At 36.3% G+C, this 16,190-nt stretch overlaps 1 protein-coding gene across 2 annotated transcripts in view; it reads right to left on the bottom strand.

The window, feature by feature from the left end:
• Window positions 1-210: 210 nt before the first annotated feature.
• LOC143854620 (WD repeat-containing protein 26 homolog) overlaps window positions 211-16,190 on the bottom strand; it is a 32,802-nt gene continuing 16,822 nt past the window's right edge. The window contains exons 5-8 of one of the 2 annotated variants that reach the window (XR_013237556.1): window positions 5,366-5,995; window positions 3,104-3,347; window positions 2,763-2,829; window positions 211-434 (exon numbers count right to left, since the gene is read on the bottom strand). Coding sequence is in view for 1 of the 2 variants with exons in the window: in XM_077364665.1 (XP_077220780.1) it covers window positions 3,129-3,347; window positions 5,366-5,995 (849 nt within the window). In the remaining variant the exon portion in view is untranslated. Of the gene's footprint in view, window positions 435-2,762; window positions 2,830-2,912; window positions 3,348-5,365; window positions 5,996-16,190 lie in introns of those variants that run through there. The other variant, XM_077364665.1, reaches the window with a different exon arrangement.

Genomic DNA, 16,190 nt, shown 5'->3' with positions numbered 1-16,190 from the left:
ACTTTCTGAAAAAAAAAAAAAAAAATACAGGCCCGCACTCACCATATAAATTGTCCCTACTTGCCACCCAAGTGTACTGTCCCTATATTACCTAAGCTCTACTAGAATGTTGGCATTGCAACCAATTTTAAGAGAAGCTCATCTGTTGGGTGATTCATATAGATTATGGATTGGTAATTTACGAGAGAGATGGCACTGTTATTTGGAAGGCCATGGATACAAAAGCAACATGTTTTATAAAAGAAAATTGTTTAAAAAAGTGCTTTTTAAGTTATTTCCTGATAGCCATTGTCTGGGCTCCACATGTGCCACTTGGACATGATCCTGCCTGTTAATCTGACTGGCAAGCAGAAGCCCAGCCAATTGTCCTTTGATTCCCACCTTGATTGCGTGATCCTAACACCATTGATCCATCAAGCATTGTTTCGGGCTCTCTGCAAAGAAACCATAATTCAAATCCTTGCTTTACACTTCTGATTTGATGTTGACATTATCCAGGGCTATTTTAAGAGTTGTGAAAAGCAAAAATCGAAAATTTGCAAGGCCGGGTTTGGCAACCATGAATTTTTTTTCCATAAAAAGTTAGTTTCTCAGTTGGTGGGAGAGAGTAGGAGAGAGTTGAGGGTGAGAGTGGCTTAAAAACAGGGAAAAATAAATCATAATTTAGTGTTTGGAAGAAGTTACTCGTTGTATAATCCATGGAAACCATGGTTCCTCAATTTGTTATCTATAGAAAATTTTCTAACTAAATCTGGTGTGCAGATGTCATATATTCGCATTGATTAGTTACCTTGGCAGACTAATGTGCGCGACGCATACGTCACTTGTGATCTGCTTGTGTTTGGCAAATGAGGTCACTTGTGATCTGCAACCAAGATTTGACTCAAACTTGAGTCTCTAAAAGGAGAAACCCTTATAATAATGAACTACTGAACAATATACTCTTCGGATGGAAGAAAAACACAAACTTGCTAAGACATCTCTAAACTTTTGACACGATGGTCTCAGAATTGTTGAATGTTGGGCGCAAATTGGAAGAGGATGACAGGACACTACTTTGTATGGCGTCTCTTAGATGTCAACCCTTTTTGTAAGTAAAATGATAAAGACAATTGCTAGGGAAGAATCGAAGACATATGGGCTTGTGGTGAATGTCAACAACATGTCGGAGCATCCTCAATCTAGTAATAGAAGGCAATACGGGGTAAATCTTAATCCAAAATGAGGGGGGAGACCCAATTGAATACTATCGGTGCCGTAAACGGGTGCACATCAAAAGAGACAGCAAGAAGCGTCAGAAAGATTTAGAAGAGAAGAAACAAAATGCCTCAAATCAAGCAGTGTTGCAACGGAAAATTCTGGCGAAGATGAATTGGATGTTTTATCAGTGTGTCTGCGGATGAAGGCTATTTCTAAAACATATGGATTCTTGAGTCGGGATGTTCCAATCATATATGTCCGAATAAAAAATGGTGTGATATATACAAACCATACAATAGAGGAATTGTTATTGTGGGAAACGATGTAGTCTACCAAGCTATTGGGATATAGGTGCATGACGAATTTGTGTAGACTTTATCTGAGATTCTGAGGTGCCGCCATGGTTTTAAATTTCGGCTGAAAATTTCATTTTAGCCGAAATATTTCGATTTCGGTTGCTACTGAAACAAGATCTACTTGGATTCGAAAAAATACCAGAATTCGCAAAAATTTTCGGGATTTCGTTAATTTCGACCAAAATATGCGAAACATGCAACTTTTCAGATAAAATAACAAAGTTTATGTTGAAATGATATTTCGACAGAAACCCTGACAAAATTTAACTCCAACTCCACTGGCAAAAAAGAGAACAATGAGATTCATTTAAGATATTTCTAGACAAAAAACACCAAAAAAAAAAAAAAAAAAACAATGGTGAAGACTCTAACCTGGGATTCGACTGTGATTTCATACAAAAATGTTTATGTGATTTTACAAGATTTCGACCAAAATTTCGTACCAAAATCGAAATGTTTCTATTTCGTTGATGGCTGAAACCGAAATCGAAATTTAAAACCTTGGATGCACCATGAACAAAAGTTAAGGAAGATATTAATCTCCCTTGGGGCATTAGATGCAAGTGGCTGCCAGTATAGCACAACGGGTGGAGTTATGAAAATAGTCAAGGGAGCAATAATCATAATGAATGGGTAAAATTTTTTTAAACTTGTACATCCTACTAAGCCGACCCCAACTAGTTTGGGACAAAGGCTGAGTTGAGTTGTACAGCCTACTAGGGACTACCTTGAAAGTGGAGCTACATCATTTGAGGTCAGTGAGGATGATTCACAGTTATGGCATATGAGAGGGGGTTGATGGAACTTCATAAGGGAAAATTGCTTAAAAGGAGTTTGAAATTGCAAAGTGGATTTTTGTAAATGTGGTGTACACGAGAAGCAGTGCAGAGTCAGACTCAAGCCAACGACCCACGATACTGAAGTTATACTTGACTGTGTTCACTGAGATGTTTGGGGGCCATCATCGCTAGTGAGATCATGAGACGGTATGATTATTATATTACCTTTACTGATGACTACTTGATGAAGGTATTGGTGTATTTCATGATAAGAAAGTCTGAAGTCTTCTCCAAATTCAAGCATCGGTTGATAAAAGTTGAAAATCATACGGGAGAAAGTCCAAAATGTCTACAGACTGATCATGGCATGGAATATAGGTATGATTAAAAAAAGGAAGCAAAAGAGGAAGCTTGGAAGAAGAAGTACCAATTTTGAGGCAGAGGAGACACGCTGAGTACAAATTTCTGCTTCCAAGGGCAGGTCACTGTCCTTTCTGAAAGTAGAATTCCAATATAACTCTATTTAACCCAGACACACATGTAGTGTAATGAGAATGTAATTTGTAACTAAAAGAAATGAATAGCCAAAGCTTCCAAACTTCAATTAAGAAAATAAATTGGCAAAAAACTAACAAATGGTCACAGTATATTGTTTATTGGCAGATAGCGACCGTTTAATTTACACGTTTGTTTGCTATGTGTGCCAATACCAAAAAAAAAAAAAAAAGAATTTACATTGGCAATGAAGGACCGAAAGAAAATGAATACCTGACTGCCTTATGTATTTTTATCATTAGGTGCCTCCATTGCAATGGTGGACAACACCATTGCTAAAAGTATCCCTGCGCTTCGGACTTGGCCTATTTAGTCCCCATATACGAATTGTACGATCGTCGCTGGCTGAAGCCAACATGTGCGGGTTTGCCGGATTCCAGCTCACACAGTTAACAGCACCAGAATGCCCAGGCAATACTTCTAACAGTTCCCCTGTGCCTCTATGCCATATATAAACCTGAAAATACAAGTTTGCAAAGATGGAGCCAAAAGTAGAAACAAAAATAAAGACTTTTTATTTTGAGCGGCAAAATGAAGAAGAAAATGTCACTATTGAATCCTAGTCATTTTAGAGATGGCATACGTATTTCATCAGGAGGCATACACTTGGTGAATATTCTAAAATTTGAGAATGAATTGACATATTTGTCTTAATCAGAAATGATGGGATAGAACTGCCTGTCCCTGGCCACAATCAATATATTGGTAAAATCACAATATAAACTTGTCTCAAAAATTAACTGGGGAATTTTGACGGCAACTTCTAGATTAAATCTTGATCTAAAAAACAAAAGTGTTTCGCAAGTTGATCACATGATACTGAGGGTGACAAAAGTGTTGAAAAAGTTATGCTCCTCTGGCAAAACAGGTTGCCCAAGCCTTGGTTTCCAAAGCCTCTGGTTAGAACTTCGAGTCAATAGCCCGAATACAGATTGAGTTTCAGTTTTCTGATGACATAAATATATCTAAATCATTTTGGAATGTCGACATTTTTCTAGCTATAAAAGATATTCAAAGCAAAATGATCAATTCAAGAAAGACGGTTTTCATTATAGTAGTTATCACTAAATGGAAAAAGGCTCACTCCCCCAGTTAGTATCTCCAAACATAGAGATGTTTCCAAACAACTAAAAACGAGGATATGCCTCCAACCGTTCTTCAGTTTCTTATATAGTAATTTGTCAACGAAAACAATAGTGGTCGGGAATATCTGAATAGAACGAACTGGCCCCAATGGATATCTTTGCTTCGGAACAAAACAATTCGTGCAAGATAAATTAGAGAGAGAGAGATACAAAAATGAGCTTCTTACATAATTTTTCAAGCGTACAGAAAATATATAAGTTCTCACTTCCTATGATTTGTGGACATGGACAAGAGTGTCACGTGTCAACACTGACACAGAGTGTCGGACATGGCAAACCCCCAAAATTTAGAAATGGGGACACGGCTAAAATAGAAAGCATATATATAGTCATAGTTTGTGGATACAGATTCATGTGCTGAGTTTCGACACAGATACAACATCTAAAACTATAGAAATGGTGACACGTACATACAAATAAAATTATTGATTGCTATCATATAAATATTGTTACCATTCAAAGAAAGAAAAATATAAATATGGTATTCATTTAACAAACTGATAAATCTAAGCTATAATCTAAAAGAGACATGAGATAATCAAATAACAAAGTATTTATCATTTAATCTAGTTCTCTTCCATCTCCAATATACAGCGAGAAAAGGGGTATGGTACAATGAATATAGTATTGGAATAAGAGTTTGTTTAGGGTTTTAAGTTTAGGAGAGGGGATATAAAAGCATATATTAGTTAAAGAGCTAAAAGAAGATATTGTAATAAAAAAAGAGTTAATAATAAAAGAGGTAAACACAATATTCTGTAATAAAATAAAATGTCACATTTGACACGGTACAAAAACCTGTCCGCACACCCACTTTAAACACTACTAGCAATACATTTAAAAGTGTCCAAAGGAGTGTCGACACGTGTGGACACGCGTGTTGTGTCGGACACAGCGCGACACGTTTGTCAGCAATACATTCAAAGTGTCGGCTAAATCATAGCTCACTTCTCAGTTTTTGCTGGCTTGTGATTTTAAGGAAACCACACCTTTCATGTGAAATTATAAACAAAACCAGAGAGAACTTCACCAAGAATTTATGAGAATTTCAGTGATTGCTCTATTAACTGGAAGTCAAGTTATACCTACCATGGACCAAAAAACCAGCATTTCTAAACCAAACTTACTGTTTGTGGCAACAAATGCAGGTGATTACAGGCAACTGAATGTTAGTTTGATCAATACTAGAGAAATAGCAACACACCATGGCTAATGACTTCAAAAGTTCCGGGGTTTTTTATTTATTCATTTGAGAGCATAAAATTTAAATTGGTTCTTAATTTATAGTATCTCCTCAATCAATGAAGAAAGAAAAACAATATTTCCATACCTGTGAATCCTCACTTCCACTGGCAATAAAAGCTTGTTCAAATCCTCCAAAACAAGACCTTATCACAAACCGAGTGCGTTTATGCCCTTTGTATTTGGCAACGAGTTTCAGATCACCCATTATGCTCCACAAATGAATCTCTTGGTTTATGAGATTTACCAGCAAGAACTTATCATCTCTTGATAAAGTAAATGAAGTAATTGTTTGCTCCTCTTCTATCAGTCTCTCAATTTTTGCTTCCCTGTCAAGCAACAAAATCGCAGTTTCCCTACACATGCTAATGATCCGCTTTCCATCAGTCGTAACAGCCATGTCCGAGATCTTAAGCGTCCTCTGCCCTTTCCAACATTCTAGCTCTTTTCCATCCAAATCCCAGATGCAAATGCTCTTGTCCATCACACCGGAAAATACCCGTTTTCCATCAGGGAACCATCCGCACGAAATTAGACCAAAACCAGCTTTCTCATAAACATAGAGGCATGCACCCGAATTGACATCCCAGCGTCTAACAGCCTCATCCATTCCACATGTGAGAAGCTGATGATCATCAGGACTCCAAGCAACAGTTAAGACGGGTTTCTGATGACCTGTTAGTGTGTGCCTCAATGACACTTTGCCATCATCATTAACCTAAAATATGAAATGAGAAATTTTATTTCTTTGCAGAAGTATAAACATTATATTGAGAGAACTAAAAATCCCAAACTCTTTAAAAAGGAGAATAATTCCTAGAATTAATATGTACTAGCAATCAGTGTCCTACTTTTTTTTATAGAAGAGGATACGCATTTCAACATCATCACAAACATTATAAGGGTACAGTGCAGAAGCAAACAAGGATTGATATCCAGTGGATGGAAAGAAGGCCAGTTTTTCAAGGGTCCGGTAAAATCCCCACATGACTTGATTAATAATGGAAAATAAATAGGCGTCAATCCAAAAATAAAAAATGTCCATGCAATTTCTTACAAAAAAAGGGGGGAAGCTGATATATCCATGTCTTCTCTAACAACTATGAATTAGTCCATGTCTTTCTAAGATGACTCTAATGCAGCCCTAACGCTAGCCGTGCCAAAAATTAGTTAATGAAGAACGGTGTTGTTGTTGAGGGACTTCCATAATGCAGCAGGAATGAAACTACAATCACAAGTTTCAAATTAAATTTCACTACTCAAGATCAGCACATAACTTAGGGCATAAGAGATTTAATGAAAAAATAGCTGCTGTTTTAAGAGAAAACAACAGAAAAGCGTAAACATCATAAAAGCACCATTCAGATACAGTTCATAAACCCCAAAAGAATTTTTTCTATAATGGATTTCTTTTACACCCCATGCAGAGCATGGGCTGGGCCCATCATTTTACAAAACAAGTTTTGATAAGATGATGCCCATCATTTACACCATGCATAACCTGGGTAAGGCCCATTGTTTTACACCTGATGTTTTGATATGGTAGGGGCCCACCATCTCTACCCAAACCCATGCATATGGTGGGGCCCACCATTTTTTACATCACACCAACTCCACTCAAACCCATGCTCAGGTGGGTCCCATCATTAAACCTCATTTTGATCCGTGGATCCCACGATCTCCACCGAAACCCATGCATTGGATGGGGCCAACCATTTCGCACATCATGTTTTGATGGGAGACAAGAAGGCTACTGTGTGTGTACATATACATGTACATATACATATATATACATATATATTTTGAAATGGATATATATATATATATGGAGAGAGAGAGAGAGAGAATGAATTTTTCGTAGTTTTTCTTTTTCCGAATTTCTTTACTTATTCGTAGGTTTTTCAAATTTTTGATGGGACCGCCAACTAGATTTGAGGGAGGAAGGGGAGGCTGCCATGTCAGCGTGCATAGTCAAACTCCCTTTCCTCTTTATATCATAGTTTTAAAACTCCCTCGCGTCCATGTCGACTCCCTTTTACGTTGGTTGCGTTCCGCATTGCGCCACGTTAAGCATTTTGCCCTACATAGTCAATAAAAACTCCTTTGACTCTCCCGAGCTATGACCACGTCAACCGAGTATTCAGCTGACAAGCACGTTCTTGGCCGCGTCCACACCAAGTCGACAAGGATTTTTCTTGGCCGCATTCCGCATCGCATCCGCGTTTTTAAACACTGCTTTATGTGTGTGTGTGTGTGTGTGTGTGTGTAGAGAGAGAGAGAGAGAGAGAGAGAGAGAGAGAGATGTGTGTGTATGCAGTCTTTAATCGCAATTATAATCTTACTCTCCCATTGCTAATTTAGAGTTCTTTACTAACTTAACATATAAAATATCTACTTACACCCAAGCCCTTACCAAACTAATGGTTAGAAACAAATTTCCAAAAGGTATTATTGTTCAAATTTTTAAATTCGAAATATTTCGGTTTCGGCCAAAGGCCAAAATAAAATTCACATGAAATTGGTTTTTTTTCAAGATTTCGGCAAAATTACGAAATTTCTCAGTTTTTACCCATTTTACAAAATTTCCACCAAAATTTTTGGCATTAGGAGGAAATTAAAAAAATGAAATTAGTATATATTTTTACATGATTTCGGCCGAAATTTCCACTGAAACAGAAATATTTCGAATTCGCTGGTGGCCGAAACAGACACCAAAACCGAAATTTAAAACCTTGCTATTGTTTTAAGAACATATTGAATTCTATGGGACTTACAGGCTGACATTATTAAGGTTCCGTGCAAGGTTTCAGGTTTTGGTTTCATTATGCATTTCGGTCGTGATGGAAATGGAAACATGACGGTCTCATATGAACATTTCGGTTGAAATTTTGCAAATGCGAATGGTGGACATTTAAATCGAAACTTCCTAAAGTACTAGAATAAGGACAAATACATACTCAAAAACCAACCCATACAAACCACATTTTACATGTAATTCATATAAATATTTATACACACATGCAATTTATATAACTATAAAACTATAATTATCTAACACGCATTGGTATGTGTTTTGGTGGGAATGGAAACAAAAACATTTCGGTGTTTCGTGTCAGTTTTGGTGGAAATTTAAAACCATGATTCTGTGTCATCGTAACAGCACAATAACTATCAAGTTGGACCCATCTTCTTTACTCTTGGCTTCTGTATTAGGTTGAATTGAATCAATCCTCCGAATTGAGAATAATTCGGGTTCGAAGGATGTGCATCAACATATCTTTAGAAGATTGCTCCATCTAGCATACACAGCTTGTCTTCCCCAATCCACTTACTTTCAGTGGGTTCTTTGTTCTTCCATTTTATGGGGAGTTGAGAACAAATTCCTCTGTGTGTACCCATACTCCATATGGAAAGTATATCTTCAATATTATCATTAGATTTCTTTGGAATCTGCTCCATCCGCTCTTCAATCTTTGCAAGCTGATCATCTTTATTATTATTTCAATAAGGACCACGAAAGTTATATTAAAAATGAAGAGACATTACATAGAGGGTAAACTGGTAAAGGTTGCTCAACATTATGAGAATTTAACAAAAATTATATTAATTATAAAAAAACATTGCATAAGGGGCATGGTTTTAAATTTCACCGAAACCGACAAGAATCGGCTGAAATGTTTGTGTCTTCATCCCCGCCGAAATGCATACCAAAACCGAAGCGCATACCAAAACCAGAATTGTAAGCATATAAACAGTATACTAAACCAGTATATGTTACATAATTATATTCATGTTAAAAAAAAAATGTTAAATAATTATATTTTTATGAATTGCATTTGAAATGTGGTGCATGTATTATGTATAAATATTTATATGAAATACATGTAAAATCCGATATGCACTAAATTATCAGACATGCACGACAACGCATGTCATTAGGTGTTAGATGTTGTTTTATTTTATTTTTTATTGGTAAGTTGTTTGATGTTAAACCATTATGAGTGTTTTTTCTTTTCTTTTCTTTCTTTTTTTTCTTTTTTTTTTTTGCTTATATGATGGTTTTTTAGTGTGCATTTTTGCTTATTCTAGTAATTCTTGAAGTTTCATCTTAAATGTCCAATCAATTTTATATGGTTCTATGAATTTCAATTTGCAGGATTTGCACCGAAATTTCCATCCGAAAGTGACATGTTTCCATTTCCGTCACAGCCAAAACACAAAACCTGAAACCTTGATAGAGCGTAGAGGTTTGTCAACATAAAGAGAATCTCCACAAACACCCAATTTAGCTAACTTGACTGCTAAATCGTTAGTGCTTCTAGGAATACAAGAGAGGGAGTGATGCCCTCTCTTATAGAAATCAGTTATATTGAAGATAGAGTTGATGTTGAGGTCGCAAGGAAGATCACTTGAATAAGGCATATATGGGCCTACTTTCTTCAAGATCTTGCATGATCCAAACTGTTAAAGTATAAAAGATAAATAACGCCTTTCTCCAACAGCTTAAGCTATTGGAGAAGTTGGTAAGTTAACATGGTATCAGAGCCAAAGGTCTCGCGTTCAAGCCTCCCGGATAGCAAAAAATCCACATGCGATGGTCGGCCCAAAGTGGGACCACATGTGCCACGTGTTTGCCAAGTGGGCCATACGTGAGGGGGAGTGTTAAAGTATAAAAGATAAATAACGCCTTTCTCCAACAGCTTAAGCTATTGGAGAAGTTGGTAAGTTAACACAAACTGCATTATAATTTGTGATAAGAACCATGGGAAAACAGCTCCTTTACAAATACATCAACACCTTCATATGCTTTTCTTTCTTCAATATCTTGCATGGCCCCAAACTTCCTTATAATTTGTGATAGGGACAGTCGGCAGACAGCTCCTTCGCAAATACACCGCCACCTTCATATGCTTTTGCTCATCGATGCAAATCAGCAACCTTCCTGTACTCACCGTTACCTTCTTCTATGATAGGCATAGGCTCACCTAACACTGGGTACAAGTACCAAGTCAAGAACGCGTTGTAGAAGTAAAACCATAAGCCGCCTCAAATGGACCTTTGCCCGTTGTCCTATTGATGGAACTATTGTATACGAACTTTGATTCAGCCAAGATTTGTCCCAAGATCTAACATGCTCTCCCACCAAACGCCGTACCAAATTTCTTCAGCTCTAATTAACCACTCATTTTCCATTAGTTTGGGAAGGATAGGCACAAAAAAATTGCAACTTACTGTTCATCGATTTCCAAAATGTCTACAAAAAATAACTTACAAGAGTAGCATCACAGTTCGGATGTAAGTAGAAATATAGAATTTGGAATTCCATGTAAATGCACCACTTCTATGAAAAATAAATCAGCCACGTGAGAAGTATCCAACGTCTTCTGAAAAGATAGATCCGCCACCAAGGAAACAGTCATGGCACGACCAAAATGTCTTGCCAAACTGCCTACATGCAATTCTTTAACGAGTTGTTCCCTCAAAGATACTTGAGAAATACATAAGGATGCTATGAAAGATATAATGTAACGACCCGGATTTTCAGAGAACTCTAAACCCGGACCGTTAACAAAAGACAACAATTTTTTTTTTACAAATTTGAAAACTCATTTAAAAGCTTACTAAAGAGTATTTGACATAATTACCAAAGACAAAAACAAACTAGGAATAAGACGAATAGCCGCCAAGGCCAAACGGCCACATCAATTACTCTATCCTCGCTCTTGCACACCCCTTTTTACTCTCGATTTCTTCATTAGCATTTGTCTCAATGTCATCAATTGTAGCAAAACCTGTGGGGATTTTTTGTGTTAGTTCAAAGAAATATGTAGATTCATTCGGTACCTAAACAAATACAATTAAACAACTCTTGAATTTAAAGGCATACAACTTAATTCTATAGGTGAACATGTAACATAATTTATTTCTAAAGAAATCATGAACGGTAATAGGGGGCATGCTATGGCATAAATCAATTTAAAACTACTATTCTAGTAACACAACAACGTTTTACAAGTGATAAATTTATATTTTTATTATTATCATTATTAATGCATGAGACGACTCACCTAAGACAATCAAGCTCCCTTAGCTTGTTGTCCCGCCCTCAATACGTTCCACTACCCTCGTCTACAGGTTGTGGGCATGAGGGACATTTTACGACGTGCTTAATAGCCACTCCGCCTCCTGACATCATGGTTTAAGATGATGCATTTACCACCAAGGGGGTGCACTAAAACCTAAGGCCGGCTCGGAATTTCATTATTCCAGGACGACTCATACCTCCATCCAATCCACTAAATTATTTTCCCAATGTCTTTGTCTCTTATCAGTTTTACTGGCATATCATCCATATCCTTTTTTTTTCTTCTTTCCAATATCTTAAAGACATTTTTAGCAATTTTATTGCTTCCCACATTTTCCTTTTTCCTTTAACAAGGAATCATAACATTTCATCTTTTGCAAGCTACTGCCATAGCATCATTTTTCAACATTTGTTGCATGCTACTAGTATAATAAAACATGAGAGCGCGATGCATATTTAATAAGGAACAATCATCTTAACTACATCATTATCATGAACAATTCTATGTTTACTAAGAATTTCATTGCATGCATATAAATGCATATAAATCAATCATTGCTCAAAAGTACAAGCTTAGGTTACCATCACCTACCTTAGTTATTTGTGATGTGAAAGAGTAAGAAATCCTCTATGTCTGAGTAGGGATTGCTACCGAATCTGAAACACAATGATATACCAAATTCTAAGTTTCTTCAATCCATATTTTCAAGTGACACACACACACACACCTAAGGCTTATGTGAGATCATATCCTTTTATTATTCTTAATTATCTTTGTTTATAATTATCTTTGGATGATATCAAGAGTTTAGGGGTTGTTTTCCAAAAAAGAATCCATTAATAACTCTTTAATTATTTTTTTTGAGGGCTGATTTTTACAATGTTTACCCGTGAGGGCTGTTTTTTTTTTTTTTTTTTTGAAACCACATACTCAAGGCATTGGAAAAAGTTACACATGTGAGATATTTTATCAAAACAGGTGATATTTCCCATAAGTTTTACACATATGGTTGTTTATCTAAGAATATAGATCTACTATTATATATATATATATATATATATATATATATATATATGAGAAAACTGTTGGTGAGCTTAAGCGCACCATTTTTTTGTGTGCTTAAGTTGTTATAACGCCTCCCATTGGTGCGCTTAAGCGGGACCCGGCGGGACCCGAACTTTTAAACGAATGGGATTCGTTATAACAACTTAAGCGCACCAAAAAAATGGTGAGCTTAAGCGCACCAACAGTTCTCTCTCTCTATTTATATCCCACAGTGTAACTTTTTCCAATGCATTAAGTATGTGGTTTCAAAAAAAAAGCCCTCACGGGTAAACATCAGCCCGCAAAGAAAATAATTAAAGAATTATTGATGGATTTTTTTTAGAAAACAACATATATATAGTAGATCTATATTCTTAGATAAACAACCATATGTGTAAAACTTATTGGAAATATCAACTGTTTTGATAAAATATCCCACATGTGTAACTTTTTCCAATGCTTTACGTATGTGGTTTCAAAAAAAACAGCGTTCACGGGTAAACATTGTAAAAATCACCCCTCAAAGAAAATAATTAAAGAGTTATTGATGGATTTTTTTTTTTAGAAAACAGCCCCTAAATTATTGATATCACCCAAAGATAAATTATAAACAAAGATGATTAAAAATAATAAAAGGATATGGTCTCACATAAGCCTTAGGTGTGTGTGTGTGTGTCACTTGAAAACATGGATTGAGGAAACTTAGAATTTGGTATATCATTGTGTTTCAGATTCGGTAGCAATCCTTACTCAGACATAGAGGATTTCTTACTCTTTCACATCACAAATAACTAAGGTAGGTGACGGTAGCCTAAACTTGTACTCTTAAGCAATGATTGATTTATATGCATGCAATGAAATTTTTAGTAAACATAGAATTGTTCATGATAATGATGTAGTTAAGATGATTGTTCCTTATTAATATGCATCGTGCTCTCATGTTTTATTATACTAGTAGCATGCAAATGTTGAAAAATGATGCTATGCCAGTAGCTTGCAAAAGATGAAATGTTATGATTCCTTGTTAAAGGAAAATGCGGGAAGTAATAAAATTGCTAAAAATGTCTTTAAGATATTGGAAAAAAGAAAAAAAAAGGATATGGATGATATGCCAGTAAAACTGATAAGAGACAAAGACATTGGGAAAATAATTTGGTGGATTGGGTGGAGGTATGAGTCGTCCAGGAATAATGAAATTCCGAGCCGCCCTTGGGTTTTAGCGCACCCCCTTGGCGGTAAATGAATCCTCTTAGACCATGATGTCAAGAGGCGGAGTGGCTATTAAGCACGTCATAAAAAGTCCCTCATGCCCACAACCTGTAGTCGAGGGTAGTGGAACGTATTGAGGGCGGGACAACAAGCTAAGGGAGCTTGATTGTCTTAGGTGAGTCGTCTCATGCATTAATAATGATAATAATATAAATATAAATTTATCACTTGTAAAACGTTGTTGTGTTGCTAGAATAGTAGTTTTAAATTGATTTATGCCATAGCATGCCCCCTATTACCGTTCATGATTTCTTTAGAAATAAATTATGTTACATGTTCACCTATATAATTAAGTTGTATGCCTTTAAATTCAAGAGTTGTTTAATTGTATTTGTTTAGGTACCGAATGAATCTACATAGTTCTTTGAACTAACACAAAAAATCCCCACAGGTTTTGCTACAATTGATGACATTGAGACAAATGCTAATGAAGAAATCGAGAGTAAAAAGGGGTGTGCAAGAGCGAGGATAGAGTAATTGATGTGACCGTTTGGTCTTGGCGGCTATTCGTCTTATTCCTAGTTTGTTTTTGTCTTTGGTAATTATGTCAAATACTCTTTAGTAAAGCTTTTCAATGAGTTTTCAAATTTGTAAAAAAAAAAATTGTTGTCTTTTGTTAACGGTTCGGGTTTGGAGTTCTCTGAAAATCTGGGTCGTTACATATAATCACCGTGTAAACCTAGAATGCTACTCATTCTCTTCGTCTTAAAGCTCATATAAAATGGAGACAGAATAGGTGGGTTTGATCTGCAATTGTACTAAACAATTTTAAATCACATGAGTTGAATTGGAAAACTCAAAACATCATCCACCTTGCCTTTTTGCACATGATTTGTGTTTGCGCACAAATGTGTACTCTTCAAAGGGAAGAACACCACTTGGCATGTTTACTACTGAGTTTTTGTTGAGAATCAAAGCAACTGAATGCTTCATGGGGAATAAAGAACGAAATCGAAATCCCAATGCTTAAGGTAACGTCTCCAAAGCTTCAAAGCTTGTACGATAGCATAAAACTTAACATCATATGTCGAATATCGTTTTCACGCTTCATTTAGTTTTTCACAAAGGAAAGTTATTGGATGCACCTCGTAGCATTAAACAACTCCAACTCGCACATGTCAAGCATCACATTCCACTTCAAATTTCTTTTTTTAGTGCAATTTAACTTTCAGTAATCAAATAAGGAAGCAAAAAAACAAACGGTGAAAAACCATACAGAAAATGGAAAAGAACCCCTTACAATATGGGCATCTCATCCCAAACCCTGTTGTTTGATAATAAATCTGCTCTGGTATTTCCTTCATGCTAGATGTGAGAAGGAAGTTTCTGAGTAATCTACCAACCACTTTTTTATGGGGTGAAATTGACCTCTTAATCACCGGGGGCGACTCTTTCTTAAGCCATGAGACAACGATTAGAGAGTTGCCTTGAATTCAAAATTTGTTTACATCAAAGCCCTTCAATCCAGAGGAGGGAAAGTGGGGATGGGGCCTCACTTCGAATTTCTCAAAGTTTGGAAGTGTAAGGTATGGGTGCCTCGATCATCCGCTTCTTCACCATTTTAAAACTCATATCGGCTAACTTAGCCCAAATAAAGACCCTTTTCTTCATGCTTAGTATTGGAATTTCTTATGAATCTACGATAGAATGTTGCCAACCATGACGTTACTTTGTAGGTTACCCACTATAGTTGGTGGATGTAGGCCACTCCACAATTGCTTTCACCTATCATTGGTAACATTTTCCCATCAGAAGACACCACATACCAAGGAAGATAACTTATGGTTGTGTGATTGATATGATTATATTCTTGCGGACTTTGGTTAATAAATAAGAATATCATCAAAGTAAACAACAACAAATTCACCGCTAAGAGGGCAGAATACCTGGGTCATCATTCTCATGAGTATACTCGGCATGTTTGATAACATGAATGACATGACAAGCCACTCATATAATATGTATTTAATCTTGAATGTTGTCATTCAACATTTACTGGTTTAATGCATATTTAATGATACCCACTTCTCAAGTCATTTCTTTGAGTTCCATTGGGCTCATATGGGCAGGCTGCTTGATTAGAAAGTAATGTCCCAGGGTATGAGATCAATATTATGTTGTATATCTCCCATCGAAGGGAGCTCATTAGGAAATCAATTTGGAATAAGATCCTCAAACTGATGCATCTGTTCCTGGACCTCTTATGGAAGCTCTTCTTGAACCAATTGCCTTTCCGTTACCCCATTTTTGACGAGAGCATAGACTTGTGTGTTCTCCTGAATTTTCTCGATTAAACTAATCAAGAGAATAAACACATTTATCCTCCTAGGTTTAGGATGGACAACTTCTTTAAATATTCGGTTCTCCATTGAGGATAATTTCTGATAATCCATCCAATAGTATATGACATGCGTCCACGGTCTACCCAGCATAAGATGTATCCATAGGCACCTCGTCACACCACAGTAAATTCTTATAATATTTGTGAACAAAAAAAATGAATTAAGTAACAAG

This window comes from Tasmannia lanceolata, unplaced genomic scaffold (assembly GCF_043159265.1).
Source record: "Tasmannia lanceolata isolate RefF3 unplaced genomic scaffold, GAP_Taslan_0.1 ptg000020l, whole genome shotgun sequence".
Taxonomy (NCBI): domain Eukaryota; kingdom Viridiplantae; phylum Streptophyta; class Magnoliopsida; order Canellales; family Winteraceae; genus Tasmannia; species Tasmannia lanceolata.
This window is presented reverse-complemented; position numbering and strand designations above follow the sequence as displayed.